Source organism: Phodopus roborovskii, unplaced genomic scaffold, assembly GCF_943737965.1.
Source record: "Phodopus roborovskii unplaced genomic scaffold, PHOROB, whole genome shotgun sequence".
Lineage (NCBI taxonomy): Eukaryota > Metazoa > Chordata > Mammalia > Rodentia > Cricetidae > Phodopus > Phodopus roborovskii.
The window spans coordinates 14,687,625-14,709,375 of record NW_026126525.1 but is presented as its reverse complement, the minus strand read 5'-3'; the positions used below and the strand labels follow the sequence as shown (position 1 = coordinate 14,709,375).

Genomic DNA, 21,751 nt, shown 5'->3' with positions numbered 1-21,751 from the left:
TCTGCCTATCATTTCATCTTTATCATGTCTCCTTTGATGTCCAATTACAGTACCTTCTCCAATGCTGTGGTTAGAAAAGCATCACAAATATTTTACATAAAAGTCCTAAGACTTGGTATATTTTGTTCTTGAGACATTGAGAAAATTCAAAGCCATTTTGTTTCAATTGTAGAAGTAAAACAAAGTCATTGTATTCTGTCTCATTATGCATTCAGTTGCCTTAATTTAACGTTTAGCAAATATTTCTTTTTCTCCATTCATGTGTGAACTTATTGATTTACTTAACAAATTAATCAGTTGCTTAGTTGATGTACCTCCTCTACTTGCATGATGAGAACAGGATCTTTCTGTCAGAGCTCTGTTTACTATGTAGAGCCTGAAGCTAAGCCCACTTAGAGTGCAGGCAGTGCTTAGTAAACATTGGCTGAATGAATGCATGAATAGTAATAGATACTTCATGATTTAGAAAAAAGTAAATGGAATAGTGCTAGGAATAAACCCTATAATGTTTAAAGTATATTTGCTAGGTGTGTATGTACCTGTAGATAGATGCAGTACTTTTATAATGGCCTGGTGTTGCACAAATGAAAATAATGGCCAGACAAGCTGGAGTGAATGCAAGGCACCCTCAACATCAATGGGAAAGGCTATTTTTCCCTAAAGCATTTTCAAATCATTAAGATCTCTTGATGTTGACTCTAAAGGCACTAGAAAATTGGATGGGCAAACTAGTATTTATTTAGTCTGTCATAATTTAAAACATTAGAAGCGTCAAGAATATTGTGGGTTGTTTCTTCATACCATCTTACCGGGTTAGTGAATGCTTGCCTTTTCACAATTCTGTGTCTTATGGACCAGAAAGTATGTTCTTTTCTCTTGGTAACCATTGGGATGTTATCTAAGTTTGGATCAGCATGTCTTTTTTCAGTCTTTCCTGCTTTGTGTGGCAAGAAGTGGCCTCCTGATTTTCTTTGAGATGGAGTCATTGTTGTATTACAACTACTTTCCTCATGTATGTTGATGAGTTGCCTCCACTAAGTTCCTCCTGCATGTCAGCATTCCCTTTACCTGGATGTCTCTATATACTCATTTGCTTTGGTTCAGCTTTTTCTTCTAACATCGTCTTTTGTTTGTGGACTCCACTTTCATCTTCACTGGCCAATTCCATTTTTTGAATTATCTGTGCCAGATGGATTTCTCATGAGGAGACAAGAAGGAAATATAACCACACACTTTGATGGTGGTGTGTGAATTAAGTCATGAGTGTTCAGTAGCTAGTCACGGATAGACTAAAGAAATTCTGTGATTGGCTAATGATCAAAACCCCCATTCGTTAATTATGCAGTGACTCATGGATAGAAGAGCTAGGAGCAAGGTTTCTACTTAATGCAAGAACAAGTGGATATACTGTTTTAACTGAACTGTGAACTGTTCAGGGACTCGTGTCATTTAACTAGACTGTAGAAACTGTAATGCATGCATGATGGCATGAGCAAAATTGAGCTGCCTAAACCTTAGGCCTTCTCTTGTAACATACATTTAAAAACAAAACAAAAAAAACTAAAGTCAGATCACTAAATGCTGGACTTTCTGTTTCGAGTAGACTTGCTGGTCAGCACCCCCCTACCCCCACCCTGCCCAAGTATTTTCCTGTCTTCACATACCAGCACTGGAGTTACAGATGTGTACATCTTCACATACCAGCGTTGGAGTTACAGATGTGTACATCTTCACATACCAGTGCTGGAGTACAGATGTGTACATCTTCACATACCAGTGCTGGAGTTACAGATGTGTGCTGCCACACCCAGCTTTTTAGATGGGTGTTGGAGATCCAGACTCAGTTCCTCAAGCTTGTGCAGCAAGAACCTGAGCCACTGAACTGTTTCCCTAGCCTCTCTTTTTTTCTAATGCAAAGAAATTGAAATGCAGATCCCAAGCATGCTAAGCAAGAATTCTATACTTAAGTCACATCTACAGCACCTTCCACGCCATAGTTTATGCCTACACAGTAATTTGTTGTATATTTGTATCATGCTTTATTTAACTGATCTTTTTACTTGATATTTAGGATTTAAATTTTTTCTCAATTATAAACAATACAATCAATTTTATATATTAAAATCTTTGCAATAACATGTTTTTAAGAGAGTGTAATTTTAGTAGAATAACTTCTGGCTTATAAAAATATACTTTCAAAACTTTTTATATACTTGTAAATTTCTCTTTAGAGAGTATTTTGTTCATGGTTCTACCAGCATGAGATTCTGGAGATGTGATTGTATGACTCCTAAATACTGGGGAATGTCATTCTTTTTCCACCATTTCTATTTTAATAGATAAAGAGTATATTTTGTTTAATAATTAACTTTTATTACTGGGTTGACTACTTGTGAATTTTTTTGGTAATTATATTTAATTGTAACTATCTTAGTTTGGCCAGCATTTCTATAGATTTCAGATGTTTTTCTAGGTTCTTTGACATGTATATTTCTGCATATATATACATATACATATATATGTATATACACACACACATATATGTGTACACGCACATATGCTTATCTTTGTATAATATATATCAGATTTGCTCTCACATGGATTTGCCATTCCATTCTTGGTTTTAATCAGGCATATGGAAGTGTATATGAGCCTTAGTTTTGCAATGTGACCTCCAAGTGCTTGCTCTTCTTTCTTTCTCTTTAAAGAGAATAACCCGCAATCTGGGTGAAATTCTAGTTAATTTTTCATTACATGATTTCAGGAGACAGGGTCAAAAGGAGCTAGTAGTCCATTCAATTATGTGCTTAAGTGTGTTGGAAATGTTTTTTTTCCCCTCCCTCAGGTGTACAATATTTTACTTGGTCTTGTTTTTCAAGTGCATTTGAGTGTGACTAAACATTTTTGGATATTGCCATTAAGTAAAGAAGAGACCCATCTTGTTAAATATTCCTTCATCAGCTTTACAGTTACCCAGTCACAAGCAGTGAAGGACCTGTGAGGGCAGGGGGAGGGCAGGTGGTGGGCCTGAGGAATCTCAGGATTGGGGTGCTCTGTTGTCCCTCCCATTGTTACTTGAAGAAGTGATTGGTTCAAACTGATTTCTGTCTCACAATTTTGGATAGGTCATAAGTGAGGAGGAGGGGAAGTCATGAGGTTGAACCTCAGCTTTTTTGAGAGGTCAAGGTTCTTTCTCATAAACCACACAAGACTAGACTGCTGTCCTTTTGGAAAGGGTGGAGAACTGAGATATAGCTTGGCTTACAGAGTAGAGAGAGGCTTTGCTTTCTCTTTGACTTTGAGGCTGAAGATAAAGGATGTCTACTGAAATTGTGGAAGGGAAGCCCAATAATCTTGGGGAGAGAGGAAGAGCTCGAAGCTACACTTTCCTCAGGGTTTTCCAGCCAATGTTTAACCGCAGTATTTTCACTTCTGCAGTCTCTCCTGCCGCAGAACGCATCCGATTCATCTTGGGAGAGGAAGATGACAGTCCAGCGCCGCCTCAGCTCTTCACTGAACTCGATGAGCTGCTGGCTGTGGATGGACAGGAGATGGAATGGAAGGAGACAGCGAGGTGAGGCATGGCTGATTGAATGCAGCACTCGACTGGGGAAGCAAGTGTAGGGCAAATAAATGAGCCTTGAGTGCTGCCTTCTCTGGCTTTAGCATCAGGTGGTTGATGGGTATGATGCCAGGTTAAGTGATGGGTAATTCTCTTCCTTCTGTCCTTGTACATTAATGTGGATGCAGATTACCTCTTATTCACTTCTGGAGCATAATTTATTAACCAGCACTGTAGGAATTTGACTTTTGTTGACAAAGAAGTCAATCTTAATTTGTAGGCTATTTAATGGTAAAATATAAGGGCAATAATAAACTCTAGCACCCCAAGGCTATGGCCAAGAAACATTCCTATACATCTCTACATGAGGTCATATCTTGTGGGATTCTTCATGACATTGTCTATTCCCAGATAGAAGGGATACAGGGGAGAAAATCAAGGCTCTCAGATAAAGATGGTATAATTTCAAGCAAAGACCCCATTATCTTCTAAATTTTCAGCTGAAAGAAAGTAGAAGGTTCATCTGGATGTGGAAGTTAGATCCCTCAGCTTAATTCTGTACTCTGCCCCATTACACGACCCTGTTTCTTAATAGAGTGAATAATAGCACTTACTACATGTAATTTGCATGTAGGCATATAAAATACATGCTATATAGATATAATATGTGACATGTGCAATCATAACTTGAATATTTGTATGGACATGATTTGCAAATTGTTCAATGCTTTGTATGTTTCTGAGGTTTTAGGAGTCACAACAGAGATTTGATTTCATAGAGATTTAGTTATATATTCCAGACTAAATCTCCATCAATGTGTAGTAACTCTCTGCAGCATCCTGCACCTTGAATCTGTAAAGCATCCCCTAGAAGGAGGATACTGAAGCAAAGGCTCTTTCTTTCTAGCCATTTCTGTTTGTTCCTTTCTTTCTTGGAGTGAGGCTCACACTTTTACAGGTGGAGAAGTCTTCATCTGCAGTTGGCTTTGCTGTCCATTAGTTAGCTCAGCACAGTTGGTAGTCTTCCTGAGCCCCAGTTTCCTAGTTTGCCAAGAGAGCGTCTTCCTGGATTCCCTCTTCTCTATTTTCTTGCTCTAAAATGTCCTTCCTCTCTGTGTGTTGGTTTAGTCAGCAGTGCCTCTAATGGCTTCTTTGGTTCTCCGTTTCATGTTGAACTATTTGTTAATAGTTACCATTGACGAGAACACAAGAATGGCTTTGTTCTTTGTTTCTTGTCAAATGTTGGCTTACCCATTAATTTACATGACCCCTGGTCTCAATAAAGTGAAATAAAAAAAGACATTTCACTGAGTAGGCAACTCAATGTTGAATGAAATAGTTATTGTATTTCAACTTTTGATTAATTTTGGTTCAGGGAGGATACCAGGTATCCTCTGTAGTTCAGGTTGGTGATTCCTCTGTCCTAGTCCATTCAGTACTGAGATTACAGTGTTGAGTTATGATACTTGGTCATATGGGATTCTGAAGAAAAAGATGGCTTTACATTCTTTATCGTCTTTAAAGTAATTTTAGGCAAGTTATGTACCATTTTGGTGATGTGATCCTAGAGAAACTTTGGATAACTTCTTCTATTTAGGGATCATTATGATTATTTATAATTGCATTTCTGTTATTGCTTTCCTTATTGCATGAATTCATTCAAAGTCAGAGATCACCCTGTCCTGTCGACTGTAGCATTATCCTAGATTTGAAAGTACTTGATTCATAGAATCTGCTTGTAAATATGTGTTGAATATTTGACTAGTGGAGAATAGATAGCTTTAAAAATAACTATTCTTTTGAGATTTTTAGTTAGCATACAAATTAATAGTGTTTATTATGACATCTCCATACTCATATATAATTGTATTTAAGAGAAAAATAAGTGTTTTGAACATAATAGTTACATCTCTTTCTGCTAAGGTCTGACAGACTCAAGTTACCTAATACATCTATGCTCAAGGGAGGCCCCATACTTCAAAGTTTATAAAATTTTATCAATATACTGATGGCATCTGGATTTATATCTCTAGACTTCCTTATTTAATTGACATTGAGGAATTGGAGGGCTATTAGCACTCATATTATTAATACACACAGACCTGCTCCTCCTACAGATTTCTCCATCTCAATACATAATTTCATTCTCTTGGATACTTTGGCCAGAACACCAGGGTCTTCCTTATCTACTGTTTCACTCATTCCTGTTTCCCAATTAATTGACTCATCTGACTTCACTTCTGAGATACTCAGATATTTGAGCATCTCACCACATTTCCTGTTCAGTACTGCTTCAGGCCTCGTTCCAGTTCTGCAAAACCCTCCAATTAGCTGGTTTCCTTATACCTGCCTTTATTTTGGTTTTAAACTATCTACCCTGGGGTACTCGAGTAGCCTTCTGTTTCTTTTTTTTTCTAGTTGAGCCTCCTGGAGCCCCAGGGGCCAGTTGTATTACTCTCCGAGGGACTCTATACTTGCTCCCTCTTTGTATCTGTGTACGCCACAGTTATCTACACTACCTGCTTGCTTACCTCTTTCAGGATGTTATTCATATATTACCTGGCTTCTGAGCTCAAAGAATTGCCTATACCTCCTGTCCCAGATCCTCTATTATGTTTTTGACCGTTGCACTCATTGTCACTTAATGTATTATCTACCTTGCTATTATGTCTTCCTAATGGAGTTAAATCTCTGAGAGGGCAGGGATTTTCACTTTCTTGTTCTGCATCCTATTCTTTATGCCCAGAACTCTCTGCTGCACAGCCATACTCCAGGAACAGGGTGTGCAGAGAATTGAAATCTTGTTTCTGAGTGTGCTGTCCCATCTGAATTCTGTGGAGAGCTTTGGCAGTGATTTTGCTTCTGGGAATATTTAGATCTCCAGTAATCTGTACTTCTTGTGACACACACTGCGTCAGAATGTTTCTGTAGTGATGTCTGACTTTCATTTCTGATGTGCATTTTCCAGCCACAATAAAATGTCCAACCTCCTATTAAAAGGCCTCAAACCTCCCAGATGAATACAATTTAAGTGCCTAGAAGAGAGTCATTTCATATGTGATGATGTGGCATGAATAATTTTTTTTCTAGCTGACAAAATATGTTTGACATTGTTTTTTCTTTCCTGTGAAAATTCCAGTTAATAGATTTTTTTCCAGGACTGTGTGTGGCAAGGTGATGGGAACCCAGGGTCTCATATATGTTAAGCAAGGGACTTACCACTGAGTTATGCATTCTTCTAAGCACTGACGGCAGGTATACAGTCTTATTTCAAAGAAAGCTAACTGTCTAGACTTTTCACACTAGTTGTAGTTTCTAGTGTGGGCCTACACACCACAGAACAAATCCCATTCTTTTTTCCTATTTTAGGTTTTGTACTTTTCAGTTGGCTAATGATTGTATTTAACTAAGAATATTCTACAGCAAGCCTTGGCATTACTGTGATTTGAGTCCCACTTTAGGAATTTTAGATTGGTCCTACTCTTCAAATAATGAAAATGTTTTCAGAATAGAGAAGATGGCCCCTTTGAGTCTGAGAAGGTAGAGTAGTTACGAGACATTAGCAGCAAGAGAAGCCTTTACTAATATGGGGTTTAAAGTGGCAGTCAGCTCTGTGCCTTCCTTTTCACATTTCCTCCCCATTTTGTCTTTCCTAGAAGGTAGGGTAGAACTTTGACATCTTTAGTGGATTTTCCAAAATAGTGCACAAGCTGAAGAGTTCTCATGTTTGAAAAGTATGATTGACCGATGGAGGCACAGTGTTACCTTTGGAAAGTGTAGTCATTAGAAAAAAAATAACGTTGGGTACGACTGCAGTAATTAAGATGGGACCACTTGGAATGGTGAAGAAGTCTATTCTCCTCATCAAAAATCCATTAAGCTGGGCTTGGTGGCCCATGGCTATAACCCTAGCACTGGAGGTGTGGAGTCAAGAGAGTTATTAGAGGTTCATGACTATGTAGTAAGTTTGAGGCCAGCCTGGAATAAATGAGATCCTCTCATAAAACAAAATAAAACAAAAACAGAACAGCAATCAAAACAAAACAGGAACCTGTTAGAATCAGTTCACAGGTGAACGAAGTAGACAGGTTAAGGAATAGCTCCTAGTCTTGCTTTGATGATGGCCCAAAATCATGAGGAAGGGACAGACTTTTCACTCTTCTTACATTTGAGTTGAGTTAGGATTAGCTTTTGTAAAGTGATTTCCTCATTTTCAGTTTGTCCTCAGTGAGTTGTCAGTGGCCAGTGCTGAACAGCTGAACAACAGATTGGTGAATCTGGCATGTTTATAAATTAAAAATCATCTACTCTGTGTAATCCATCCTGCACTGGCAAACCTGGTCAGAAAGCAAACCCTCACAAGTTCTCAGAAACATTAGCCAATAGAGGAAAAGGGCATCGTTGTGTCATGTCCAGGAATACAACGCAAACTAATGTTTATTTGTGTTTCTGTTGGGCATGCTGACCCAGCTCACCTCTGGGGAACCTCTTTTAAGGTCATGGTCACAGAATAGCAGCGTGCACCTTACACTGTGAGTTTGTCATCTCCACAGCTCACAGGTTTCTTTTCTTTTCTTTTCTTTTTTTTTTTTTTTTTTTTTTACTTTCTATAGCAGATGGCTCTGGGAAAATCCTTGTTGGACCATTTTTTTTTTCCCTTAAAAAGATGATTTAGGGAATCCAATTATATATGTAATTAGATATCATTATATTTAGATAATTATTTGTACTTTGCACAGTTGATCTAGAAATTTATGAATTCTCCTAATATAGCATTTATCCCAGGTATATACTAGCATTGACTTCTTTTATGTGTGATATAGCATTTTTTAAATTAGCAAGTAATTCATTATTATTATATCAGTAGTTTTACACAGTTGGATTATATTCTAGTGCAAAGGTCATGAGGATTTTTCACCATGAAACTGGCAGGTTTTAAAGTTAGAGGTCTTTCTTTACTTAATTATATTTAATCATATGATTGGAAAGTTGCAAAACTCAGTGATTCCCAGTGGGTCTTCTGTTTCAACAAACGAGTGAAATGCTCTTTGGTTGGCAGCCACTCAAAGTACATTACACTGCAGAGTACTTTATCATTATTCTTCTAAGACCTTGGAATAAGTAAAATTCACCTCATAAACTGCTCCTTCAAGGGTACAATAGTTTTGTAATTGCGTGCATTTAAAAAGGCAACTTCTAAAATTAATTTTCCTGTAGCATGTCACGTACTGAACAAGAGAGGGGAAAAAAAAAGTCAGAAACCCATTACAACTGTGTGGCTATTCATAGTGATTGTGGATGGTAGATCGTGGCTTTCAGTGAAAGTGTCTTGTTTTTAAAAACATAATTACATGGGTCTAAAGCACCTTTGCAAAATGTCTGGTACTTGGATAGTCTGAACTTTGGTCTTTCTGCCTTAGCCTTCCTTTTAATGGATGTTGATTTGAATTGAGGAGTGTTGACTCTTTGTTTTTCAAGTTTGTCCTTGATGTGAGAGACAGAGCATGCACCCTTTCTAGGATGAAACTGTCTACAGTCAATTTAAATGGGAAAATTGGTATAACCATTTCTTGAACAATTAGAGCAATAGATTCGTTTGATAGACATTGTGCCAGTTCCTGTATGCTGTTAGTTGTGTGTTATGTAGTCATCATAGCATTCAATATTTATGGAAGCTGGTGTGAAATCATTGCTAAAATGAGCCAACAGATCATATACATACATCTCTTAGGAATAGAACTGTAAATAGTGGGTTATCTTGTGGTAATCTTGATCTGCAGTTTGATGTGATTCATTGAGGTGAGCAATGCTCTTTTGAAAGTCTAGCCTAGCTGGAATTGATTTCTCATTGCTCTGCTTTAAGCCAGTAAGTTACCTGCAATTATAAGCTAGAGAGGAATAAATAAATGACAGGCCAGGGGAGAGTCAGTGAATTTGCTCCTTTTTGAAAGTTTTATCAAGCTTGTATTACTTAGTTAATTGAGGGTGGTTTTAGCCTCTTCAGGCTGCAGTGACAGAATGATGTAGACTAAATATCTTTCACATTGTAGAAACTTAGTTCTCATTGTTGTGCAGTGTGGGAAATTTAAGATTAAGGGCTTTGCAGATTTGGTGTGTGATAGGGCCCATGTGCTCCTGACTCCTTCCTGGGCTCTAGAATTTTAGCATACAAATCTGGGGTTGATGGCTCTATTCATAGTCCTAGCACTTGGGAAACCAAGGCAGGGTGGCTGTCATGAGTTCAAGGTAGCACTATGAGAAAGAATATCTTGAAAAATCAATAACAACCACACCCAAAACCAAATCTCTCTCTCTCTCTCTCTCATCTATCTATCTATCTATCTATCTATCTATCTATCTATCTATCTATCTATCTATCATCTATCATCTATCGTGTGTGTGAGGGGGAAGTCAGGGGATAATTTTTGTGAGTTGGTTTTCTCCTTTCACCAAGGGTTCTAGGTCATCAAATTCAAGTTGTCAGGCTAGCAGAACAAGTACTTTTACCTGCTGAGCCATTTCATAAGCCCAACACAAGATTTTAGAACATTTCAAGTACGACACTATACCACACCACACCACACCACACCACACCACACCACACCACACCACACCACACCACACCACACCACACCACACCCAAATGAAACAAAACAAAACAAATCTCAGTCTCCAAGATTTCAACATTTTAAAGAACTCAACAATCGGGCTTTATCAGGTAATGGCAGAAAACAGTCACTGCTACAGACAAGTCTTGCTTATTCTCTTTCAGGGTATAAGGTTAGCAATGCAGATTGATAGCAACTGATGGACGGGAACTCAGTTAAGAAAGATAAGGGGGGATTTCTCTTCCGGTCCCAGGCACTTTGGGTGCCGCCGGATACCGTTCAGATACGGCCAAGTCCAAGAACCACACCACACACTACCAGTCCCGGAAATGGCACAGAAATGGCATCAAGAAACCCTGATCGCAAAGATATGAATCTCTTAAGGGGTTGACCCCAAGTTCCTGAGGAACATGCGATTTGCCAAGAAACACAAGAAAGGCCTGAAGAAGATGCAGGCAAACAACGCCAAGGCAATGAGTGCACGCACAGAGGCCATCAAGGCTCTTGTGAAGCCCAAGGTGGTAAAACTCAAGATGCCAAAGGGTCCTGGCTGCAAACTCAGCCGTCTGGCTTTCATCGCTCACCCCAAGTTTGGGAAGATTAGAAGCTACATGGCCAAGGGTCATAGACTCTGCTAACCAAAGCCCAATGTTCAAACCAAGGCAGAGGCCTCGGCTCCATCTAAGGCCCAAGCTGCAGCTCCAGCTCAGGCTCCCAAAGGCGCCAAGGCCCCATAGAAATGGTTTCTGCCACTGTGAAGACAGATGGACTGGTGTGACACATCTACACACTATCTGCAATCAACCTGTGCCCTAATGCTCTTTTTTACAAATAAACTTGAGGCAAGATCTGTTAAAAAAAAAAAAAAGAAAAAGAAAAAGAAAGATAAGGGGGAAATTAAACCTGTTTGAAACATTACACATTAAAGTTTCTACTTCACGTATGCCATTTACCTTGGGCTTAAATTCTGTAATCAAAGAGTACAATATAGAAGGCCTATTTCTAGGTAGCGCTCACCTGAAACACACACACACACACACACACACACACACACACACACACACAGAGGAGAGATGGGGGAAGGACACTTCTACTTCCTGGTGTTTGATCTTAAGGTAAAAATTAAGACACATATAAGAAAATGGTTCATATAACATCTACCACAGTATGTTTAAAGATTCTGCGAGCAAGCAGGAAAAGATGTTACTCAAAGTTAACAGCATTATAATAATCATGATTATTTTTGAAGTAACCCAGTTACCTTAATTGCTTTTTATTATTTTTGTTATGGCCGTAAAATACAGTAAATGTGTGATGTAAAATTATCATTTTCTCCTAGCTCCTTCTATGTCTCTGGAAAATAATTCCAACCAAAGAGGAAGAAAATGTTACTTCAGACACATACACGCATGGGGAGGGAGAAAAATAGATGTTTCTCATTCTGTTTTGGGATATGTTTCAACTATTATAGCAATAACCTGTGTCCAGTTTTGAAGATTTAGAATCTCTTTGGTGGTGCTACTGAATGTTAATTTTTAAAATTATTTTAAGAATTTCACACTTGAGTACTATATTTTCATCCTTTCTCCCTCCCCCTTTCCTCCTTCCAACTATTCCAGTATCTTCCCTACTCCCTCTCAACTTCATGACCCTTTTCTGTATGCATTACCCTACTGAGTCCATTTAGCTTTGCTCACATGTGCATGTTTAGAGCTGACCAATCCCAAGTGGCTTTTAAACTCTAGAGATAAAAAGGCAAACATTTAAAAGTTAAGGCCACTTGCTGTTTTGGTTGGTGAATACCAACCAAAGGAGTATTATAGAGTAATGGAGACTCGGATAGCTGAGAGGGTGGTAATAGAAGTTACCATTGACATGTAGGGTTGCCTGGCTTTGAGAGGCTTCCTGGGAGGAGTGTGGTGGGATAAGGTAAAATACTTATGAGTCAGATGAGTGTCAGGAGTGATAAACATCCTGAACTCTTCTTCGAGACAGTGGTTGATGTCTTGATCTGTTTCATATGTAGTCCTCTTAGTGAGTTTCTTCCCCTCTCTGGGGGTTGTCAAGAGTTCTATAAATAATACCTTCTGTAGAGTTTCCTATGACCCCTGCCCTTTGTTCTCATCTGCAGGGAGATAGGTGAGTGTTTAGCTTATTCTAGGAAAATGTTTTTCAATCATTAAACCCTTGGGTAAAAAAATGTAGGAAAACAAAGTTTAACCCCATCGTTACCATTCCAACATCATTCAGATGGTGATATCAGTAATGAGGCATCCTATTTCCTTTAGGTGCTTAGGAGAGTCTGTATGATAGGACACTTGCATTATAAAGGCTTCCAAATGTGTTCTTTTTCCCTCAACCTTAAAAAACAAATGTCTTTGCTTTCTATTTCAAAATGTCGACTTATCTTAGAAAGCAGAAGCTGTTGATGAGGGCTGTTTGTCCCAGTGCAAAGGTTACTAGAGGATGTATCGTCATCACAGTTGAGTCTGTGACCCACTGGGCTTGCTCATTTTAAACAAGTGGAGCCTGTATTCAAGGGTAAAATCACTGTTAGCATCTCATCAAGAGTGACATGACAGCCGAGACAGGGACATCCAATGAAGACATGACAAAACGTAGTCCTGTTAAGCACAAACCACTAGACATGTTCCATTAAAGATAAATATTAGTTCATTGTTTCTCCTTCATCTTACATAAACCTACTTTGTAAGGTCCCAACAGAATATCCACAGTGGTGCTAGCTTTATAATTACAGGATCAACTTACATGGGAAATTTCGAGATTTTTTTTTCTCATCTAAAAACCACCTATCTAACCATTCCTAGGGATTTCATGGTCACAAGGCATGGGTGCTTTGACTTCATTTGGTTCACTTTTTCTTAAGAGAAGGAGTGGTCTTGTGACTACATGTATTCCTGGAGATGACAGTAAACTATTAATACTGCATGAGAGGAGACATTATGGAAGTGCTGGTCCTGGTCCTGGGCATGGGCATGGGCATGGGCATGGGCATGGGCAGGGATTGGTGTTGCCTTCACAGAAGGTTGCATTTCTTTAATTCTCATCTTCCTAGGTGGATTAAGTTTGAAGAAAAAGTGGAGCAGGGTGGAGAACGATGGAGCAAACCCCATGTGGCCACACTGTCCCTGCACAGCTTGTTCGAGCTGAGGACCTGTATGGAGAAAGGCTCCATCATGCTTGACCGGGAGGCGTCTTCTCTCCCACAGCTGGTGGGTGAGTATGCCGTTTCTGCTTTCTCTTCCTGTTCATCAATATCCTTCCATGCAGATGCCTACTAGGGTAAGCAGGGTTGGATATCCTCTGTAACACTTGTGCTTAGAGTTCTGTCATGAAATGAACAATTTGTGAAAAATTTGACAAATATTAATAAAAGTAGCGTTAAGAAATAGCGGCCATCTCTGGTTATGGTTATTATTATTACTTTGGAATATTTTCTTCCAGATTTGTTTGCCAGCCTCCTACTTTGTGCCTTTCTTTTGTCCTCCATTTTTTGTTACATTTAACGTGCATGAACATATTAATTTTTAACTTACTAGCAGAATTAACATTTTTTTTGTATATAGATGTGTGTGTGTGGGTTCATACGCATACATATGGGTGGATGGCTGTGTGTGCTCCTGTGCATGAATGTATGTGTGAATATTCCTGTGGATGCTAGTGGTAAACCTTGGTTTCATTTCTCAGGAACCCCTCTTGTTTTTTTGTGACAGCATCTCTCCTTGGGCTGGAGCTCACTGAGTAGACTAGGAAGATTGGCCAATGAGCCACAGTGATTCACCTGTCTTTGTTGTCTAGGGCTGGTATTATACATATATGCCTGAAGTTTTCTTTTTTTTTTTTAAACACCAGAGTTCTTGGGATTGAACACAGGTTCTCATACTTGCACGATAGCATGATAATTACTTACTTATTGAGGCATTACATCATCCTAGTTTAATATTCTGGAAAGAGAGTCCTCTCACCCTCCTCTTTCAATTGGCTGTCTGGACACTAGGTTTTTTTTTTTTTTAAGAACTCTTTGACCCTAGATGTTTCACTGAGATTTTCTGCACTCAGTTTTGTTGTCTTCAAAAGGGCATTTACATCTTATGGAAGAATAGAAATCCTCTGCTTCCTGGGCTGGTGTGATGAGAGTTGGATGTCAAGTCATGTAGCTGTGTGTGAATAAATGTTGTGGGGCAAGATGGCCATCAGGACCTTATGAGCAAGTTACTGAGTCAGGTTTCTTTGGAAAAGAGTTGTCATTCATATCACCGGAACTTGTGGAATGCCCCTGTGTGAAATTTCACCATTTATTCCTTCCTTTAAGTGTATGTTTTACTCTGTTTCAAAAAAAAAAAAAATCTCTGGAAGGAGTTACATATTTTTTCCGTGTGATACTGTTTTTATAGAAAGGATTCTAGGATCACAGTGGGATGACAGTCTTCCTCTGCTAGTATGGATGATCATGGCCAAAACACATTACTTACCACTCTTGGAGACTTGGTTTCCTCATCTGTGAAAGTAGTATTAAGGTGCACACCTGAGTTTCCTTTCCTGATGCTATGATAAAATACCTTGATGTACTCGACTTAGGGGAGAAAGGTTTATTTTAACTCGTGATTTCAGGCTATAGTCCATCATAGCTGCAAAGTCACAAAGGCAGCATCCTTTGAGAACTACTCACATCACATCTGTCTGCATGGAAAGAGAGCAGGGAAGGCATTGGTGCTTCAGCTCAGCTTGCCTTCTTTTGTCTAGTTTGGACCCAAATCCTCAGAATGCTGCTGTCTGCCTTTAGGCTGGGTCTTGTCACACTTGTGAATGTAGTAGAAACTGTCTCCCACAGACATGATGGCCACACCCTCATCTAATCTGGGTGGTCCCTGCCAGAGATGCCCATTCCAGGTGATTCTAGACTGTGTCCGGTTGGCAGTGTACCTTTCAGAGTTGTTAGGAGAATTAAGTAAGGTCACCAGCCCTGCTGGGCTCATACTGTCCCTCAGTAGAGTTAGCTACCTAGATTTTCCTACTTGTCACATACCAGACCTCTACTTGAAGTCTGATTTGAGTCTGGAAGGTTGATGCTTGGGGATTTCATGCACACAAGGAAAAATTCCAAAAAGTATGGACTGAAGAGATCGAAGTAGTATTCATTCATTCATTTATTCATCTATTTGCTAGTTTGTTTTTTTATATTCATATTTTTGCTGGTCTTGGAGCTGATCAACAGGGTGATAAGTTTCCTTTTCTGCAAAGCTATCTTTGTGGTCTTTAGTTCCAGACTGTCCTACCTTAAAGAGTTTCTGATTTCTAGCAACTCCTTGACTCTCTGTACATAGCAGAAGACAGAGTCCCACACCCCCTTTAGCCAATGGCCAAACACAGAAGATCTGACATCTACTATATTTAAAAAAGATTAATTGAGCATTTGATGTTCTTGCTTAATTTCCCATAACATTTTATTGTTGGCTTCACACTCTTTTCCAACCTCCATGCATTTGCTTTAAACATTGTCATTTCATGTTAAAATTAGATACCACTAGGTCACTTTGAGGTATCATCACTCACTAATATGTTTGCTCTGCAGTCCCTGGGGCAAGGAGGCAAAGTGCCTGTGCTATCATTCTGGTACTGATAATACAGAAAAAAGCAGTTCAGAGGCAAACCACATATCATGAGCAAAACAAAGGGAGGAAAAAAGGCCAGCATGGCAGAAGAAAAAACAGAGCTTGCTTAAAGGAGTGCAACCCAATAAAGAAACAAAAATCCTCCAAGGGAAAAAAAAACCCATGGAGAATAAAACATGAGCAGTTCAAAGCCTTTATTTCATTTTAAATGACAGAAGACAGTGCAGTAATTTGAAGAGTTACATTGATTATTTTGTTATTCAGAAAATCTTTTCCTAGCAGAGAATGAAGTAGAGTTGCTATGTCCTGCATATACCAGGACATACGATAGCTACAGGCTCCTAAATCACATGTTGTGTTTCCTCCCAGTAGCCCAATTTTACTTTAGAAAATGGGAAGAAAGAGAAATAATAGCAAATGCAATCATCTCAACAAACAATAGGATGATTTTCTGACATCTTGCTGGTCCACCTCCTATTATTTCTCCTCATCTGCCCCTGAGAGGAAGATCACTACAGGTCACAAGCAATGGCATGGAGATGGATAGAGTATGAACTGTGGGCAATTGTCATGCTTACATTAAAATTAGCTTACTTCTGATTCTTTTCAGGGCCTCTGTACTTTGTGTGTGTGTGTGTGTGTGTGTGTGTGTGTGTGAGAGAGAGAGAGAGAGAGAGAGAGAGATCCCTACTGTATTTTAATAGAAAAATTTGTCTTTGAATCATTACAGAAGACAAGACATAATTTTCAGGCATTATTTTAATAGGTTTATTATTAGCATCACCATTGTAATCCTACATGTAAAGGGTGTCATTCACACACGAAGTCAAGTTCATGGAATTTTCTTTCACTCTTAAGTTTAAAAAAAGCAGTAATCCATTTCATGTATTTAGCACAATGTGAAATGGATGAGAAATAAGTAGCTCTATTTTTGGAACATATCTATATATCTATCTATATATGCTCTCTGAGCTCTGGTTGACTGTAGATATGTGAGTCCTGATGTTTATTGATTTTCTTTTCTTAAAAGCATCCTTTCTTTTATACTTTCAAAATTTATGTTTATTATTCTTTATAATCATAAGATTAATATATGCTCATTTAAAATAAGTCATAAAAATTTTACTCTAGAAATAAAATCATCCCTAATTTTACCACAAAAGTGAAACATTCCCTAATCTAATTTTGTCTATCATCTCACCATTTTTTCTATGTAACTCTGTTTATACATGTGAAATGGAATTACAGTACCTTTTCACAAAATGGAATTACAGTACGTGTGTGTGTGTGTGTATGTGCTGCATGTGAGTATGTGAGGATGTGTGTGTACACACAGCTGGAAACTAGGGTTGTGTGTCTTATTCATCGATCTCGGTCTTATGCCTTGAGACAAGCTTCCTTGCTGAACCTGAAGATTTCCATATCTGAATGATCTAGGATGGATGGCTAGTGAGCTCACAAGGTCTGTCTGTGTCTGCCTTGGAATGCTAGGGTTATAGACATGCACAGTCATACTAGGTTTCTTACCTGGGTACCAGGACTTGAACTCAGGTTCTTGTGCTTGCAGATCAAGCACTCTCTCTCTCTCTCTTTTTTTTTTTTTTGATTACTAATTGTGTATTGAAAGCAGTAAGAGGTTCCACAACACCAAATAAACCAGTTCTGAGATTTGCCCAAGATAAATTTAACAGCTCCAGCTTCTATAGTGTTTATCAAAATACAAAAGAAAAAAGTAGAGGTCATCTTTCGATGGCAAATCGGACCCTTGCAGGCTGAGGGAGAAAGCTACTTCACACATGGAGATGGGGTGCTCCAGGATGTGGGTCTGGAATGGATCGACCCTCCCAGCTTGCACACGGTCTTGCTGGTGAGACCCAGGCCTCCTGCCAGCGCGTCCAAGTGGGCCCAAGAGTAAGCTGGGTATGTAGACTGCCATCCGGCCCGGCCACACACCAAATCCAAGCCAGGCCCTGCACCCCACAATGGCTCCCAGCCAACCCCTAGGTGACCATGTGAGCACAAGTATAATCACGATGCTATGGAATGCAGGTGACCCAAAGACAGGCGAGTCACGGGGGCTCTACTGTGACCATGCAGCGGATGGTGGTTTGTCACCTTCTCTCCTGTTTCCCATAGGGGAACAGGTAATCCGATGGACTAACATTCAGGCCATTACTGCAAAACCTACACTAGGCATAGTCTTCGTTCTGTGTGTTCAAGTGTTCTTGACCTGTATTTTTGTTAAAAACTATTTTTAAAAAATGCACTGAGTTTGGGTTAAAAACCAAGCACCAAATGGATACTGACACCACTCTACAGCCCAATGGCTCCGGGAGGCCAGGTGCCCCTACACCCAAATCCCTTCTCAGTACTGACAGTGAGTTGATTCTCTTTTTACAATAAAAAAAGCTAAGTAATATTGCATAGGAGTACCAGAGACTGCCTCAGTGGAAACAGAAACTATTTACATTAAATAAAAACCTGGCTGCAGGCTGCGTCTGCACATGTACAGCACGGTGCGATGCACACTGTGACCAACCCATGGAGACAGCTTCTGGCGCTTAGGACCACAGAGTGGCACGTTTGCCACATGAGAGGAAAGCGGAGGGCAGAGAAGAGGAAGTGAGGGGGAGGGAGGGGTCTGGTTCACTTCTGGTTCTGGAGCTGATTGGACAGCCAGTCTAGTCCTTCATAGAGCCCGTCCCTGCTGGTGGCACAGGTGGCCTGAATGTACCAGTTCCTGTGGCATAGAGAGTGCAGCCCCAGCTTGTCTGTGATTTCGGCCCCATTCATGGCATTGGGGAGGTTCTGCTTGTTGGCAAACACCAAGAGAATAGCATCCCAGAGCTCATCTTCAGCTAGCATCCTCATGAGCTCTTCACGGGCCTCATTCACATGCTCTCTATCATTGCTGTCCAGTCCACTGCGAAGATCAAGCCTTGGGTGTTCTGGAAGTAATGGCGCCACAGCGGCCGGATCTTGTCCTGACCGCCCACATCCCACACGGTGAAGCTGATATTCTTGTACTCAACTGTCTCCACATTGAAACCAATGGTGGGAATCGTGGTCACAATTTCACCCAGCTTCAGTTTGTATAGAATTATTGTCTTCCCTGCAGCATCCAGGCCCACCATGAGAATGTGCATTTCTTTTTTTTGCCAAAAAGGCCCTTGAAGAGGTTTGCAAAGATATTCCCCATGCTTGTGGACAGGTGGAAGCGATACTGGCCAGAGACCTCCGAGGCAGCTGCTCCCAGCCAGGCGTTGGTTTCGCTCCCACAAGATCCAGATCAAGCACTCTTATCAGCTGAACCATTTCTTCAATCCCGTGGTTCATCATTTTAATTTGTATTTGCTTAAAGATAGAAATATAGATATCAATATTTTCCTGTTGTTCTATAAATAAAACACAATAGCTGTAAAATAATCCATTGGGTATTTGGGTGGCCTTTAAGTCTTTATTATAAAGAAAAAGTGCAGATTTTTATGATAGCTTTGTAAAATTATTTGATTAGTATAGAGTTCTAGTTGTAGAAGATCCCAAAGTTTTGAACATATTGAATTTTTTTTTGCCAAATGTCTTAGTCAGCATTATCATCATCAGGGAATGGCTATGACATGAAAATTTTCACAGTGGGATAGATGATTTTGATAGACCTAACCAATATCTTTATTAGGTATACTCACATACATTTATTTACATTATTTTTGTTAATTTTGAAGTTAAGAAATATATATTTGAGGTGCACGCCTTTAATCCCAGCACTCAGGGCCAGCCTTGTCTACAGAGCAAGTTCCAGGACAGGCTCTAAAACAATACAGAGAAACCCTGTCTCAAAAAAAAAAAAAAAAAAAAAAAAAAAAAAAAAAAAAAAGAAAGAAAGAAAAAAAGAAAAGAAAAGACAGAAATATGTGTTTGGCCCTGGGTGTCCTTTTTCTGAATGCTTGCTGTCCTCTTTTCTGTTTTCCAAAGTCTGGTCATCTTTCTGTTGGTTTGCAAAAGCTCTGCATGAGTCACTTTTTTCAGCGCCTAGTTCTTGTTTTTTTTTTTTTTTTTAAATTATCTTTCACTTTTTTGAGGCTCAAGCTGGCTTTGAACTCCCTCTGTAGCTCATGCTGCCAGGAACTCACAGTCCCTCTGCTTAATCTTCCAGAGGGTTAGCATCGCAGTCATGCACAAAGTGTGCATGGTGGGCCTCCTTTTTAAATATAGTTAATACTGTGTCAGATGGAGAAAGATCTCAAATGTGCATCGGCCACCCTGCTTTTAGCTGGGGTTCTGCCTTTAATTAGTCTGTATGGGGGGCAGTCACTTGTTCACTCCTTTTTTTCACCTGTGTAACAAGAGCTGACCTTGGTGCTCCCTAAGGACTCCTTCAGTTGCTGTCATCTAGACTTGGCTCATTTTCTCCCAGTTGGTAGTGTCTGTGGCAGCTGAACACCGAACACTTAATTTCAGTGTGGCTGTAAAAGTTACTGCCCCCACTTTCCTCTGAAAGGTTCTGTAGCCGATGCTTAAAGAGATCCTGTTATGTGGGCCATTTTTATGGAAGCTTAATGAAGGCCGTAAGCCACTTGGCTGTTTTAACCTGCCTAACTGGTGATCCCCAGGCATTCGTACAGGGAATGCACATGCATTGAGAGGCCTTGCCAGGCAGGATAGATAAGAAACACTTTAACTCACAGACCTGGCATTAGAATGAGATCCGATAACACTTGTGGCGGCTATGTTGGGGCTGTTTATTTTTGTGGTTCTTCTGTAAATGGACTTTCCACTCAGAATGGGACTTCCAGGGAAAGTAAAGGTTGTGTCTGAAGGCACTCAGTTACTGAACTGTGGAACAGAGAGCTGATTGTACTTCCAGGAGTCATTCTCAGGCTTTTACTGAGTGGGGTTTGTATGGTTAAAAATACCCAAAGCTAAGACCACTTTCAAACCAAACCACTCAAAAGAGAAACTTCCTGCTTCCTCCAGGTCCCTTACCAAGTGGTTCATGGTCTGTACATTCACGGCTTCTGTGCCAGGCAAATGGTGGAAAATCCTTGATTTAGTTACTTCTTGGATTAAAAATGGCTGACTGTCCCTTGTGCAAATTGCTGGCTTCTAGATGTAGACTGTGAGGCTGAGTGCCTGCTTTAGAGATGGACTGATAATAATAGAGCCAAGAGGCACCAACAAAGTCCTGGGGACACCTTCACCTTCTCTTCCATGCAGGATTCCTTCTACTGTGTTGTCCTTCTACCCACTGAATTTGCTGTCTGACTTTTGCATAAGAACAGGCTCCCTTTTGTGCCTCTGTACCCTGGGGAGTTTCCTAAGAGGAAGGTGTCCAGTGAAGTCAACATCTCAAACAGATTCTGCCCTGTGTCACTCTGAGTGGAGGCAGAGATTAGAATAGGATGCTCAGCATTCCTATGGCTGTGGATGCGCTTGCCTGTGACAAAAAAGGGTTTGTTTTCTACTGAAATAAGATTTGGCATGTGTGTTAGCATGTGTGGTATGTGCGCAAGTGTGTGAGTGTAGGCCAGAGTTGTGTTGGGTGTCTTTTTAAATTGCTAGTCACCTTATATTTTGAAATAACATTTCCCATGAAACCTGTGGACTTCGAGGCTTTGCCAGTCTTCATCACATTCCTCTCACCCCAAGGTTACAGCACTGCACCCAGCTTTTTATTTAGATGCCATGGATCCAAATTCATGTCTTCCTGTTTGCATAGTGAAGGACTTTACCACCTGAGCCATCTCCCCAGCCCCCCCCCCCCCGAAGCCATTCTCTTTTTAAAGTTAAAACAGTAAAGCGTTAATGGAAACAATTTTTTGGTAGTAAATTTAAGATATTTAAATTTCCTAAAAACATTTTAGTCTGGCCGTGTTTGAAAACAATCAGTGGAGTAGAGTGGCCAGGTTTTAGTTGGAGTTGACTGGGAAAATTAAGTCTAACATCTCTGA

General features: G+C 39.8%; 1 protein-coding gene and 1 pseudogene across 2 annotated transcripts in view; one reads left to right on the top strand and one right to left on the bottom strand.

Annotated features, from left to right (window-relative positions):
* Slc4a4 (solute carrier family 4 member 4) overlaps positions 1-21,751 on the top strand; it is a 321,804-nt gene that overhangs the window by 125,239 nt on the left and 174,814 nt on the right. For both annotated transcript variants that reach the window (XM_051198120.1, XM_051198119.1), the window contains exons 4-5: positions 3,439-3,574; positions 13,247-13,407. In XM_051198120.1, coding sequence (XP_051054077.1) covers positions 3,439-3,574; positions 13,247-13,407 — 297 coding nt within the window. The remainder of the gene's footprint in view (positions 1-3,438; positions 3,575-13,246; positions 13,408-21,751) is intronic.
* LOC127232157 (ADP-ribosylation factor 1-like) lies at positions 18,050-19,081 on the bottom strand (annotated as a pseudogene).